General features: G+C 41.2%; 1 protein-coding gene across 9 annotated transcripts in view; it reads left to right on the top strand.

The window, feature by feature from the left end:
- grin2bb (glutamate receptor, ionotropic, N-methyl D-aspartate 2B, genome duplicate b) overlaps window positions 1–15654 on the top strand; it is a 135709-nt gene that overhangs the window by 19352 nt on the left and 100703 nt on the right. For all 9 annotated transcript variants that reach the window (XM_028443152.1, XM_028443143.1, XM_028443134.1 and 6 more), the window contains exon 4: window positions 10035–10706. In XM_028443152.1, the coding sequence (XP_028298953.1) occupies window positions 10035–10706 (672 nt within the window). The remainder of the gene's footprint in view (window positions 1–10034; window positions 10707–15654) is intronic.

Below are 15654 nucleotides of genomic sequence, written 5' to 3'. Positions count from 1 at the left end.
CCTCCACATTCTTAAGTTTCTCCTGCTGTTACTAAAAAGAATCTCTGAATATGTTTTGTTTTTGGTTTTTTTATCGCGTAATTCCAAAACAAGCAGCGTATCAGTGTTGTTGTTTTTGGGTTTATTCCTCTGTGACTTCGACCTCCATTGTTGGAAAAAATAAAACACTTCCAAGCAACATGGCTTCAGTTCAAAATGAAAACAGACAAAAATCAGCCCACAGCATTAAATACTCATTAAAGGCCGAAGCACGCATTCATCTCCAGCTCAAAATGCTGAACAGCAAACTATTTACTTGTGTTTGGAAACACTTGATAAAAACTGAAGTGGTCCTTGTATTTAATTTATTTATGTATTAATTACCTCATTAGAAAATGTATTACGTTTGACTGATTTTGGAAAACAAAGAAATGCTTTGTGATATCCCTGAAAAAATAAACACAAATCCAACTGTGTATTCAACAGAAAACACTCAATGTGATTTTTGTTTCAACAAATTTGAATATTGGTGCCGTCATCTGCTCTAGTTTATATATTTGTCTCTAGTCGGGACTCTTGACAGTTTAGTCTCTCGATTTGTTTGTCAGCAAACACTGAACTCACCCTGACAGACAGTGACTTCTCTGGAGTCAGATGCACACATTTATGAACCCACTAGAAGCTTAAATGCATTTCTATTTTATTGGTAAATAGGGAGCAGTTATTTCATTGTTTTTTTACTTTTATTCATTTTTATTCTACAATTGCATGCAGATTTTCTTGCTTATATTGTACAGTATATTCTTGCACCGAAATGGTATGGGTTTTAATGTCATTTACAAAAAAAACAAAAAACAAAAAAACATTCTGAATCTGATTCTTTAATCCATTCCATATGTGGCAGGTGGAGGAAACTGTAGGTTACAAAGTGACAACCCCACCTAGGGTAAGCCTAGGACCCTGCATTAAGACAGACAGGTTCGTTTTACCTTTTAATCATGGGGAAGAGACAGAACCTTTAATTACAACAGGTATGGTTTTTATTTCACAGATTTCTTTAAAAGAGTAATAATTTATTTTCAAATAGTGTAGATGGATTAAACAAAACAAACTCAAACCCAAACAAAATACAAACCATGCAAAATAAGACAGAATGCAAAATAAATCAAATACCAGTTATGCGCAGATAAGATACAATATTTACACATTGACAATTCTTAGAAGCTTAAAGACTTTTTGGTGGCTAATCCCAAATCCCAAGACCAGCTTGGGAGGGTTACTGGGTTTTTAAGGCATCCAGAACAGCACCGGTTGGAGGAGTTGCGCCACAGCGCGATGAATGGTGTGGGCCGAGACGTATCCCCAGCAGACACGGAAGGTGCAGTTTGGTCCCGCGGTCAAGAGAAACACCGGTCCCAAGACCCCAACAGAGGCGCGCTCCCAGACTCTGCAGAAAATGTGTGCAAAATGCGTCTACCGAAGCACCTCACTAAACATCCCAATCTGATGGCTTTTTTTTTTTTTTTTTCCTGCTTGCTCTCGGAGGAGACGGACACTATTTTTCCCTCTCCCTCATTTTCCCTGCTTGCTGCTCTTTTGTCTTGTTTTGTCTTGTTCAAATCTAACAGGAGCCTCTATCAGCATCCCAATCCTGAATCTAATCATGGAATTGATTATCTGGTCTTTTTTGATTTTGGTCAAATTTCTCTACTAGAAGGACGGGCAATGGGAGAGTTCACGACGATAGAATATCAAGACCAAGGTCTAAAGATGACAGCCTGCAGATTGGAAGCGGGGTCCGGAGCCCTACCAACCCGTTCAGTAGTCTGGGGAAGCCGATACATGTTTGAATGTTGACCAGCCGTAGACCGAGTGGTTCAACATAATGCTTGAGCACTGGTACTTGGTTGATTTAGGTCAGCTAAAGATGCTTCTTGAAAGGGTGTTGCAGTGGTCACACTAGTCTGACCAAGACCTGGTGCACCCAAGACAGAGGTCCCCAAAGGAGCCCTAAGAGAGGCGCTAGGGGCACCCACATGCTGGTGGGATTCTGAGACCAAAAGCCACACGTCACCATCTGAAGAGTACGAATCCTCAAGTGGGACCGGGTTTGGAAAAAGGGGCGAGCGGGGTGCCTGCTCAACAACCTCCTTAGGCTCCACAATGGCTTTCAACATGTTGCGATGTACATTCCTGACCTTATGCAAATCATCAACAGGAGTAAACTGCACCCTCTCCAGATGAAGCACTCACTACCTGATGAACAACCGAACTCCAAAGATCCTGAATTTTATGGCGCCCTCGGAAACTATGATCTCTCACATACATCCGCTGATCCACGAACAGTAGTGCATGCCACACTTGTTGGTCATGACACTCTTTCCTACGATTTGCAGCTACAAGAAGCCTCTCACGAGCACAACCAAACGCGAGCCTGAGCCACTCTTGGTGCTCAGCCACCCATCCTTGTACCTCGCCCGACCTTGGTTCTTCAATCCTTCCAAGGAGGAAGTCGATTGGAAGCCTCGGCTCTTGGCTGAACATCAAGTAATATGGAGACTCTCCTGTGCCCTGATGTGGTGTTGTGTTGTAACAGAAGAGGACTTGGGGTAGAGACAAAGCCCAATCCTGCTTCTGTGGCAATGGCAATGTCCGAAGAAGGTTATGAAGGGTGCGATTAAATCGGTCACATTGCCTGTTGCCAGCAGGATGGTACGGTGTTGTACGAGACTTTTCCACACCATACAACGAGCAAAGTTGCTGAATCAAAACACTCTCGAAACTCCTTCCTTGGTCAGAGTGCAAACGACCTGGGACCCCGAACTTATAAAACCACTCTGAAATCAGCACCTGGGCCACAGTATAGGCTGTTTGGTCCCGTGTGGGAACTGCGACGGTGAATTTTCTGAACATGTCTGTCATGACCAGGATGTTTTTGAACCCGTTCCGTGAGGGCTCAAGCAACGTGAAATCCTTGGCGAGGATGTCATTGGGCCGGGAAGCGAGTAGATGACCCATGTAACTGTGAGACGCTTGACCAGCATCTTTTGCCACTTGGCACCGCTCACAGTCTTGGACTCAACCCCGGATGTCATGGAACATTCCCGGAGTAGGGTCAGGGTTTCTTTCTGTAGGGAAGTTGGCAGAATTTCCTCCCCACCGTCAGAATGGTAAGTACAACGAAAAAGAACCCCATCTTGCTCCACAAACGTTGGCGAAGCAACGCAAGGGCACGCTTGGTTTTCTGCCGCAAAAACACCAGGCCTTCCTTTAGCAGAGGATTGTGTTCCTGTAAGGAACCGGAGGTCAGAAACAGAATGGCCTGGGAGGGCTGAGACCAAGGACTAGGTAGCCGTCACAACAGGGTTTAGCATCGGGCCATGCTGCAGTGCGAGAGGAGCTGGAAAACCCGGCAGATATTGGGCCAAGGCCTCGGAGCCTGAACACTGCCTGGATAGGGCATCAGCATTCCTGTTACTTCGACCTGAGCGGTACCTTATTTTGAAGTCGAAGGCTGCAAGCTGAGCAGCCCATCTTTGCTCTGTTGCACCCAGTTTCGCAGTCTAGAGATGGCTCAGCGGATTATTGTCGGTGTACCCTGTGCACTTGTGACCCAACAGATATTCGCGGAGCTTCTCCGTCATGGCCCACTTGAGCGCTAAGAATTCCGACTTCATGGAGCTGTAAGTTGCGCTCAGTGGGCCGCAACCCCCTGCTTGCGTAGGCCACCGGTCTCACCCCACTGTCTGTCTCTTAGGAGAGGACAGCTCCCAATCCACTCTAACTAGTGTCCACCTCCAAAATGAACGGCTTTCAAAAGTCTGCAAACGCGAGAACGGGTGCAGACACTAGCTTTGCCTTCAACGCCTCAAACGCCTGCTCACACTGTGGAGCCCATGCGGCCTCTAGAGTTTTGTCCGAGCCCTTTTTAGACCTTGTGCCTGCCAACTCAGCCACCAGCCGGTGCAAAGGGGTAGCCAACTTGGCAAATCCCTCTACAAACCGGCGATAGTAGCTCGTGAAGCCCAAGAATGAGCGCAGTTCGGAGGCATTAGTGGGACGCTCCCATTGGGACACAGCCTCTATCTTTTTAGGGTCCGTGGAGATCCCCTGGTTTGAGATGACATGGCCTAAATACCCCACCTCATGCTGGAAAAACTAGCACTTTTCGAGCCACGCCTTGAGGCCCTCTGTTTTAAGCCGACCGAGCACCATTTCCAACCGCAGAAGATGTTGCTCAACAGAGGATGAAAAAACAACAATGAAAGTTTGTTTTATTTCCACTGTAAACAGTCTTATTGTCAAAGCTTCTGCTGAGCCTGGTAAGCAATCGGAAAGTCAAAATGACATAAAAGCCATGACTGGAAGTTGACTTGGTTGCCAGGTTCTAATGATGTGTTTTTTAAACACAGAGGTGGTGCAGTAAAGGGAATGTCTCCCTGAATCAAAGATGTGTCAGGTTTATGATGATACACACAAATGTCAAACATGCTCACCTGCTGAGTACGTTCTTCAAATGTTATCCAGATTGTTGAATACACTTTTAATCTTTTAAGAATCTTCTTTATTTCTTCACGGAAGTTATTTTAAGTGCTATATTTTGGTATTACTTTGGGATTTGTTATATTATAAAACTCATTGTGTGATAAGAGAATATCTTTTATCTGAAACAAACCATTGAATGTAAATGTGCTCAATGATAAATATGCCTGTCAGTTCACGTTATCCACAAAGCCTTTCCAGTCATATCAAGCACAGCCCAACGCATCCAAGCTCCAGTGATCAAGCAAAGCCGAGTAATCACAACCCGCGTGCGTTTGTTCATTTTCAACATCTCACGGTTGTCTTTTTGAGCCTCTGCAGTGTATATTCCGCTCTCTGTAATCCACTGCAGTGTTTAAAAAGTGCACACCCCATTGATGAAGTCTTTGTGTTACTGTGGAAACTAAAAGGAGCGAGTTGATCAAGACTCAATGTTCATGGCTACATTGATCATGTGGAATCCTTATTGGCAGTCTGGGAGCCTATGAGTTGCCTCAGGCAGGCCTGAATCTGTCAGTGGTTTGTGCCATTTCAGAGACTTCTGAAATCGATGCTCTTTGCAAATGTTAGCACTGACATGATTGATGCTTCAGTCCTATTAAAAGGTTGTAACCTCGAACTGGATGTTTGTCTGGGCAACAGTGATGAAACCAACAAAAAACTAACAATAAACTGGTTTTAATTTTCTAATTAGATAGATAGATGGATTGTCCTTTGCAGCCTGGGCTTTAACTTCAAGCCCTCTTCTTTACCACTAGGGCACTACTCCTTGATAAACAATCCATGATCCCTTCATTCTTTGGTTATTCCATTTTAAAACCAAATCAAAATAAGAAATAAATGGTGTGGTTATTTTGTTTTACTAACCAAAAGAGAAAGACAGAAACAGAAACCAGACAAGCAGCGTTTTTATGTTTTAAATGTAAATCTTCTGTTTGTGTGCTATTTGGATATTATATTTGGGGGAAAACTATGGACGAGAGCTTCAGGTTTTACTCTCACCACACAGAAGGGACCCACAGATTGGGGGGGGGGGCTTTAGTACTCCTGGACAAAAAAGGAGCAACAAGTCACTGAACTGATGAACTGGTGAATTGAAACGTTATTAATACATAAATAAATCAAACCAAAAAAAATGGATGTTATGTAAAACATGCACATGTGATTAAAGGAACCAGAGGTGGTGTAATGAATGTACTCGTGCTCCTCGTTTCTTGTGATCAACTTCCATCTGTGTTGACAGCTGCCGTTAGTGGCTAAGCGGTATTATATCAAAAAATATATTTTTTACTGCCCTCAAAGAAGCTGTAATTTTTTTTGCAAAAGTGTCAAAAGTTCTAACGTCTATTGTTCCTCACACCAGCCTCACAGTTCATAGTCAGTCACCAGTTTATTGAGATATTATTTGGACCGTAACACTGTTCAGTAAAGTTGGCCCAAAACTCACAGATTCAGACTACCAGCATCAATAACTGTTTAACGAAACATCATCAACACAGATTACTCCTCTTTGCCATTAGTGTGAGGTGGACAACATGCTACAAGATCAATTTAATCAAACGCAGCAGAGTTAAAGTCCCTCCCCCACCCCCTCTCGTCTGTGTGGTGATTGTCCATAATTTTCCTGAAAATATCCAAATATCACACAAACAGAACACAGTACACGGATTATAAACACGAGTGCCCTTTCGTTGTTCATGTTTAAATCTTCATCATACTTCATTCGTTGCAATTTAAAAACATAACTGTAGCAGTTGTGTACTTAAGGTTGCACACACGTCATCGTGTATGTGCATTGGTGCATGAAAGGCTGCTCTTGTTTTCTGATATTGGAAAAGCCTCACGTGTGTGTGCGTGCGTGTGTGCGGACACTTGACCTACAGTCAACTATTGATGGCATTTAAACAAGCTCACTCTGTGTTCAAGCATGTGTCTAGTTAGGGGGAACACTGAGCGGAAAGTCAGTGACGTCTGCCATACAAGAATCGGGCATAAGTGGATGTTTTGTTGCAGCAATTAGCTGCCACTTATCTACATGTAATTGCTACTGTATATTAGACTCATAATAGGCTCTAAAGAGTCGGCAAATTCACATGTCAACTTGGATTCATTGACACAGTGTCGTGCTCTTGTATGTTGTGAGTAAATAATCCAACACAATGTTTTCAAAGGATAATAATTAGTTGCAATTAATGACGGTGAAGACGTGAAGGTCAGATTAGTCCAAATGTCACAGTAGCTCCTGATTCATTGTGTTATTTCTATTTTTTGCCTGTGGATCTTTCTTTTAATGTGAGTTACTGTGCTAATGATTATTTCTATCTGCAGGAGTGCATTAGCTCACCATATGTGGGTGTGTGAGCACATGTCTCAACAAAAAATGCCCCTCGATATTTATCTCCTGTTACTAGTCACCCTCACAACAAGAACCTTTATGGAAGAAATCAAACTGTGTATTATTAAAGGTGTAGCGTACTGCATGGATTTGTGTGCGTATAGTCTTTCTGTCCATCAGGAAGCATATTGGAGTTGTTACCATGGAAACAAAGCACTGCTCTTATAAAGAAAGATATCCAGATGAATCTTTCTCTCCCTCTCCGTCTGCTGTCACACTTTTCGCATGGTTTAGAGATTTTTTCCTCAAAGTGTCCCTCCACTGCTCACTTTGAAATTGGCCAAGTTGTACAATTTTAAAAATGTGTTTTCAATAAATATGTTACAGATTTAGACCTTTGTTCTCTCTTAGTTTCACCTCTGTTTATGTTTACCTGCTCCTGCTTCCAACACATGGCTCTAGTTTCTATCATCTCTTCCTAATCATGTCTTCTTTTAATCTCCTCAGCTGTGCCCCTCCTCCCTCACCTTCCCCTCCTCCAGGTTTCTTATTGCTGTTCCTTCTTCCACCTCCATCTCTTTTTTGTTTGTCTATTTATTCTCATCTTCACCCCACTCTCCTCTCTCCTCCTCTCTTCTTTCGCCGCTTCTTTCTTCCCACTCACATCCTCCTCCTCCTCCGCCACCTCTCCCTCCCTCGCTCATTGTCTCTCTCCCAGCTCTCATGCAGGATTCAACTCTTATACAATTAGCATGTGCACCTGCAATTAGGCCCCACAAACCTCTCCTAATGAGGACCTTTTACAAAAACACGGTTTTTGTTCGTAGACCCTTTTTCCTTCATTGTCTTGTTTTCCATTGCATGGGGTGACCTCATCTGGAGGCGCTCAGTTTGTTTCACATTTTTCTGGACTTTTCTTTTGTTGCTTTCTGCAACTGTCAGCTTTCAGCGCCTGTCACAACTTTCTGGCTATCGCCCGTTGTGGTTTTTTTTTTTTTTTGTCTGGACGCACTTGTCCCATGTTGTGTTGGTGATGACTGGATTGGTGCTACAACACGCAGACTGTCTGATTTATAAAAGATGAGCAGAGGTGTTATGTGAGCTCAGCCGAACACGAGCGAGTCTTTTGCTGCACTCCTCCACTGCTATGATTTTGAGTTTGAGCATGAATGTAAACCCATTGAGATTAGATTTGTTCTGTACAAACAGAAATCTTCCTGGCTGTCCTGAGAAACAACAATTTTCACATTAGGCTATGACTAATTGTGTTTCTCCACGCCCCTCACCTCACCTCTGTGCACATCTTTTCTTCCACACACTCTCTGTCTCACACACATTCTCCTCCTTTGCCTCTCTCCTTCTTCAACTCTCCTCTATACTCTGGTATACCGATGGGTGCCTGATTGTAAATTAGAGCAATGATTTAAATAATGGGTCTGCACTTCAAGAGCAGGAGACAGAGAGACAGAGAGACTGAAGAAGGCAGACAAGAGGCTATGACAGAGTGTGTGTTTGTGTGTTTGTGCGTGTGTTAGTGAGAGAGGGGTCAAGGTAGAGAGCAAGACTTAGTGTGGTTCAGTCAGAGTCTCTAATGGTCACTTAGCCTGACAGCTAGTCCATGAAGCTGTGAGCATATCAGTCTGTTAGAAACACACGCACACACACACACAAACCGGGAAGCTCATTGTGAAACCAAATACAAAGAAATCACATAAAGCCAAAAGAACTGTCAGTAGATATGGAGATTTGACCCAAAATCTCAAAATGAAGCTTCTTTATGTTCCCCAAGCATAGTGTGATAAATGTGGTTTCATCAGGCCTCTGTGTCTCAGTGTGTAGTTTGATATCTGTCATTGTGGGTCACTCAGTTTTGCAGTTTGTATGTTTAAACAGCACAATAAACTATCTTGTTGACCTGACAGCTGCAAATCTTTCGTTTACGTAATAGACAGACATTGCCCCACTATAATCACTAATTATCATTGTCATTTATTATTATTAATATTATTATTATTATTGTTGTTGTTGTTGTTGTTGTTATTATAATACCTTGCTAATAATAAATACAAATTAACAATTATTCATTTTAATATAGATAATAATAGTTCCTTAATTTTTCCAGTTTTTCCACTCTGATAAGACTGGGATTAGCTCCAGCTAACCTGGGGGGTATTTCATCAAAGTGTTCTCAGTAGAGCCAGGTTTATGGTTTAAACCTGGTTCAGCAAAGCTGTCCGTGACCACGTTGGCTTTTACCATTTCATCAAAATCTTCTCAGCTTGAAGCTCCCCAGCTGAGCCGAGCCAGCTGACAGTGTTTAGCTTAAGTGCACCTCCTCATAAGACCCACAGCTTTTACGATGAATAAGAAGCCAATAGGAACCAATGCTGAGACCAACAGGACGTGATGTCATCTGTTACTTAGCAGTGAAAACAAATGACGGACACGTTAAAAAAATAGAAAATAAAAGGACCAACTGTGGTTTGAACAATTTGAAAGTCTTTTTGACAAATTTTTCCTTTTGTATTTCTTTATTGAGTGTTTTAAAGCATCACTAAATGACTTCTTTCAAAATGATGACGTGGTTTCATGAGAGTGCGTCTGCAGCTTAAGCCAAGCCTACTGCTTAAACCTGGTCGGGAGCAGGTTTGACCCACGGACTGTGTTACTATGGTAACCAAGGTGTTTTCTCGTTGATGAAACAGCTGTTTGAGTTAGAACCCGGCTTAACGGAGCTGGACTGTCAGGTTAAACCTGGACTTAACCCTGAGCTGGGTTTGATCAAATACCTCCCCGGTTTCTAATCAAAATAAATCACTATTGAAGATATAGTGATGCGATTAAGAATCCATTGCGTGCAACATGTTGTGGCATTGGAACTTCTTATTTGTACAAAACCTACTTAAACTATTATTATCAATACATTTCCTATATGTATTTCAAGTTTAATCCTTTAACATAAATGGTTAGAGTATATACTGTATATTAATTTTTAAAGTGTATCCCCACCTTTGATAAAAACCCAAAAACATAATCCTCCATGGGCAGTTTGAAGCAGGTAGTGTCTAAAAAGCTGCTTGTATATTCATTGGACTAAATATTATATTTCAATGACTTTGAATTGCTCTGAGATTCCATCATCATTTCTCTCTACCTCTCCTCCTCTGTTTCTCTTTAGGGACGGCATTTACACTTCTCCACAATGCTTGTCAGCCTTCGCCCTTCTCCCTCCAAAGATCAGGACAAGCGCGAGGTCTCCTCTTCCTCCTCACATCCTCCACCTCCCAACTACTCACCCCTTCAGCCTTATCCTCACCCTCGGCTGACCCTGCCCTTCCTCTTTCTGCTCTTCCTTTCCTTTATCCTGTTGCCTATGTGCGAGTCCCGCAGAGGAGGAGGTCAAGGAACGGGTCCTGGAGGGGCCCAAGGTGGTCAAGGAGGCCAGAGGGGAGGCAGCAACCAGAGGGGTGTGGTCATCCCTCCTCAGTACTCTCCTGGCCCCGCCGTTCTGCCGCCCATCAGCCCCAAACTTATCAACTCACTCAGCATTGCCGTCGTCCTGGTGGGAAACTCTAGTGATGTGGCTTTGGGTGCTGGACTAGAGAAAGAGGACTTCCTTCACATCCCTTATCCTCCTAAAGTGGAGGTGGTGACCATGAATGAAACTGACCCCAAGAGCATAATCAATAGGATCTGTGCACAAATGACCAGAAACTCCCTGCAAGGTGTCGTGTTTGGTGATGACACGGACCAAGAGGCCATCGCTCAAATCCTGGACTTCATCTCTGCACAGACTCATCTTCCAATCCTGGGCATCAGAGGAGGCTCCTCCATGGTTATGGCTGCAAAGGTAAGAACAATGGTTTGTTCCATTCATTCAGAATCACCATGAAATCTCCATCCATCACTCATATTAGTAAAAAAAATAACAGGATTAGTCTTAATGTATTTAGAAAATAATTTCATTAATAAATAAATTACATACGATAACACTACTATTGATCCACATGCACTAATATATTATATTCCTTAAAATATCAGCTCATGAACTTTTTGAGTCAGCAGCCGTTGTAGCCTTTTTTAATGTGTCTAGTGTTGATGTATTCAAATGTATTTGTGTTTGTAAGGAACCTGTTTACACTTTAAGTTGGGAATTGTTTTATTTATTTATTTATAGTTTTTGATTTATTGTGACATTTATCGTTATCGTGATACATACCAGAAATCATCGAGATAATTTTTTATATCTATCTATATCGCCCATCCCTAACCTACGCCACGTTCTGGGTAATAACCCGGATGCGCGGCCATATTGGAGGCACTCTGGGGTTAACACTGCGATGGATAAATATATCTATTGGAATGACTGCTACTGGTTGAAGATTCATTTTAAAGTTAATATTATTGTCAGAATAATCTATATAAACTGCAGGACTCAGTGCTACATTCTTCTTTATTAGTTTTACATTATGGAACCTTCATAGTCCATGAGAATGAATTCACTAACACACAGTGACTTCCTTATTAGTGGCCGAGCATGATTAGAGTGTTTGACTTTTTTTGAAGAATTATTTTTAATCCAAATATTCTCCAGCTATTATTTACTTTGCCACCTATTCTAAACTTAACTCTAATTCAATCAAACTGTTGGCTGTCAGATGGGGCATTGATGGCAAATATCATTCTCCTCAGGTGCATTCAGATCGATAGGTTGGGGATTTCATTCCAAGTATATACTGTATTTCAGGCGGTTAGTTGAAGTGTTTTGTGGCAAGACACTGAAGTACAAGTTGCTCCCAAAGACGGATTAGCAAGACTGCCTACAGAGAGCAGAAAGATGCAGCTAGAAGAGGCGACTTCAGCTCTTTATTCATTTCTGTCTCCCTGAGTTGAGTTTGATGTTCTAATATGTCCAGCAATTCTCCAGCTATTCCAGCTACTTCTCCCCACAGTCTAAAAGCATGTATGATGGGTCAATTGGTGCCTCTACATGTTTACATCTGCAGGTCTGAATGTGTGTGTATGTGTATTGATTGCATGTTTGCCACCACATGGCTCTGCGGGGATAAGCTCCAACAATTTTCTGCTGGAGGATAACAAATTGTCAAGCCTTTAGTCAGGCTTTTGCTCTTCAATTCCAGCTGCAAAAGGCATTGGAGTCAACAGAAACTACAAAATGTGCCTTTTCTTGTGACCTTGTGGTAAAGCTTCTCCCCAAAGGCCTGTAGCTGTGTGACAGGCTCAGAAACCAGCACCGACCTCCCCAAGGCCATTACTTTGGCTGCTAACAACAAAGGCTTAAAAGATTATGATAGTGAACAAGAACAACAGCGGGAAGGTACAATGAAGTGATGATACTGGAAGTAAGTAGAAAGAAGTGGAAAAGAACCGAATGAGTGGCTGAATGAGAAGTAAAATGATTCTCCACTGATGGAAATAAACAGGCCACAATCTGAAGGAAGTTCACAATATCTACAGTATGTTAGAGGAAAAACTGCATTAAACGTCATGTAATGGTTACCACTTGCTTCTTTCTTGGCGTCACATGTCCATAGCCTCACGCACACACACACACACACATTTTGAATGAGGGGGTGAATGCGGTGGAAGCTGTTGGCATGGCAACCGTTGACTTATGAATTTCACACTGCATACTGAAATAAAGCATCAACATGGATTATGTGAGAAATTGGCAAAAGCCGCACTCAAATGGAGAAGGTCACAGACATAGAGAGAAAACAAAACAAAAAAAAAAACAAATACCTGATAACAGACTCAAAGAAAAAGGATCCAAAATAGGAAAAAATGAATCACAATGAAGAAGAATGTCTTTCATTAAGACGTTTTTAGAAATCTCAGTCCAATCCATTCATTCAAATTCTATACTTGTTATTGTGATCAATGTAATCCCCACTACTTATTTGAAGTAGTCTAATATAAATACTAGGGGTGTCAAAAAATTAATTCTTTTAATCGCAATTAATCGCACAACTTCGATAATTAACTCATGATTAATCGCTAATTAATTGCATATTTTGTATCTGTTATGATTATACATTAAAAGGATATTTTCAACTTTATAAAACTCTTATAAACATAGGAGTGGACCAATATGCTTACATTATGCGAAAACATTTGTTATTGCAACATTTAAAACTCAGCCCAACAGGAATCATCAAATGGGCACATTAACATGAATTCAAAATCCACGGCAGCAATACACACACGCTCCGTGGACGCGGCTTCATCCCGACAATGTAGTGTCCAACTCAACATTTGGACATAATTATTAAACATCCAGTTTTCAATGAGCTTAAAATAAATAATTGATCCTTCTGCATCACAGCAGAGACATTTTCAATTCGTCATTTAAACGTACCACCTCAAAGCAACTAGCACACAATATGATTGTGCCTACCCACCTCACAGGGGTAGAAATAAAACATAACACAAAACACAAAATCATTCCTTACTACAAAGTAGGCTCAACATAGGGTGTTACAAAAACAATTAAAACAAAGACATTGTAATTCTCAAATTGTATTCAGCAAAGTCTGTGTAATCCTTATCCTTTCCCATCCTATTCTTGACAAAATGAACAAAACCAAAGAGCTACTACCGTATATATGTGGGTTGTCCACATCACTTTTGTTTCTCAGCACTGGGCCAGTTGCGCAAACACACATGCATGTTTATATTTTCAGAGTTGGTCAACTTGTAGGAGATTGGGGCGTACGTTAATTGCGCATTAAAAAAAATAGTGGCATTAAAGGGAATTTGCGTTCACGTGTTAACGCGTCATTTTTGACAGCCCTAATAAATACTACAGTTCGGAAACAGATTATAGGCCAAACTTTTCGACAATGTTCTAATAAAAATCTTAAGGGTATATATATACAGTACCTGGTATGTGGTTTTCAACACATTTAATGAGGTTTTATATATATATATATATATTATATTTCAACCTGTAAAAATTCTAAGTGGGGCGACTTCCCCCAGCTTTATCAAATATTTGAAAGTATTTCTGACTTGATATAACTTTTTTTGGTATTCATAACTATTCGAAATCCTTTGCAAAAACACACACACACACACACAAAAACATTAATCTTGATGTGGATTATATAAATGCTGTTATTGGCTTGGATTTATGTAGTGCCTTATTTTTCAGTGCAGAAATCCAAAGCACAGGTATCCAGTCACAGAGCAGTGTAAGTTATTTATCTTGCCCAAGGAACCAACAAGGAAATAAAGTACAAATCAAAATAAGACACATTAAGATGCCTGGCCCTTTACTCTACCTAATGTGCAACAGAGAAGCACAAAGAGAGCTTTGTTTTGTCACAGTAGGTAGAAATGGAGGCATCTCATCTTATCTATTTTAATGTTGAACCTGTTCAATGGTCCCCGTAAATCACCCTTCTCTGCTATTTCAAACCAATCATTCAATCACATAGGTGTTTAAAGCCTTCTGATAGCAAAAGACCAGATGAGAAATGGAGCATTGGAAAATGTTACCGATTCCATTAGATCAATGGAATCATGACGCTAAGCTCTGCGGACTAAAGTCTGTGCATGTTTTTTGTGCATTCGTCTGTGAAAGAGCGAATGAGTAATTTTCCACCATCGATAACCCAATTTCCTCCAGGTTACAAGTCCATTCCTCTTCAATACACAGTTGATTGTAGTCTTTTGTTCCCACTGTGCTGCTTTTATTTCATTCAACTTTGCTTCAGGGCAAGCTGCTTGATTTCTCCAAATGTGGCCAGTGAGTTTGATTTCCTTTTGAAACAACAATGGTGAGGTATGTGCTATTCAGGGCATTGGTTCTTTGTACTCTACAATACACACGCTTGGTAAAAAAAAAAAACCAGTGGCCATATAACCTGGCATCAGACTTGGTGGATTCTTTACTTGATTTCTCAGCCCAGAAGCTTGTTGTAAGGACAACATGGCAGATGCAGGTAGGACCATTATGAACCAATTTGTTTACTTGTCATTACTACCCCATGTCTGCCATGTGTTTTAGTTGGAATAATAGAATGGGAGAGTCCACCACATTCAACAGTCTCCAATGAGGTCTTTTAGATCCATTGTTGGAACTTAAGCTGTATGTGTGTGTCTTTGCACGTGTGTAAACATATAAGAAGAGGGTGCCAGTGTTAAATGATAATGGTTTTTTTGCCTGTGTTTGGAGGGATTACAGTTGTTTTTGTTGCAAACAAGGTTTCAGAGGTGTGCAGTGTCCCAAAATCATTTTTTACAGTCTGTACCACCTGAACAGGATTTTTTATTTCATCAACGTTTGGCTTTCCTAACATAATGTAGGGTTCTTATCACTCGTCCTGCCTATATTGTATAAATCAGACTTGAGGGGAAATGCTGTCAACCCTGTGGTCATAAAGCTCAATTTAATGGCAGAAAAATGCTGCATGTATACTACAGTTGTAGGAATATTTTTTTTCTTTTCAAACATTACATATTTTGTCATTGTGAAGAACATTAAGATAAGATGAGATGAGATATTTATGTGTGTGTGCCACCCACTGGTGAGATGTGGGTTGTTAGAGCAGCAGTAGAGGGAGTACTTCATACAAATAAATGAAATTAATAGGACCTGGAGGATTGATTCAGTTATGTGCGCTGAGATTGGTGGCAAAAGTATGAAGCCAAGTAATAATAATGTTTGTCACTTGTGTTTTATTTGAAAATGAAATCATAATAGAAAACATAGAAATAATTGTACAGTTAAATCTAGGATGTCACAGTGAACACAGCCATGGGGCTCGGCAGTC

This window comes from Gouania willdenowi, chromosome 1 (genome assembly GCF_900634775.1).
Source record: "Gouania willdenowi chromosome 1, fGouWil2.1, whole genome shotgun sequence".
Lineage (NCBI taxonomy): Eukaryota > Metazoa > Chordata > Actinopteri > Blenniiformes > Gobiesocidae > Gouania > Gouania willdenowi.
Note: the sequence above shows the minus strand (reverse complement) of the source record. Positions and strands in the feature narration are given on the sequence as shown.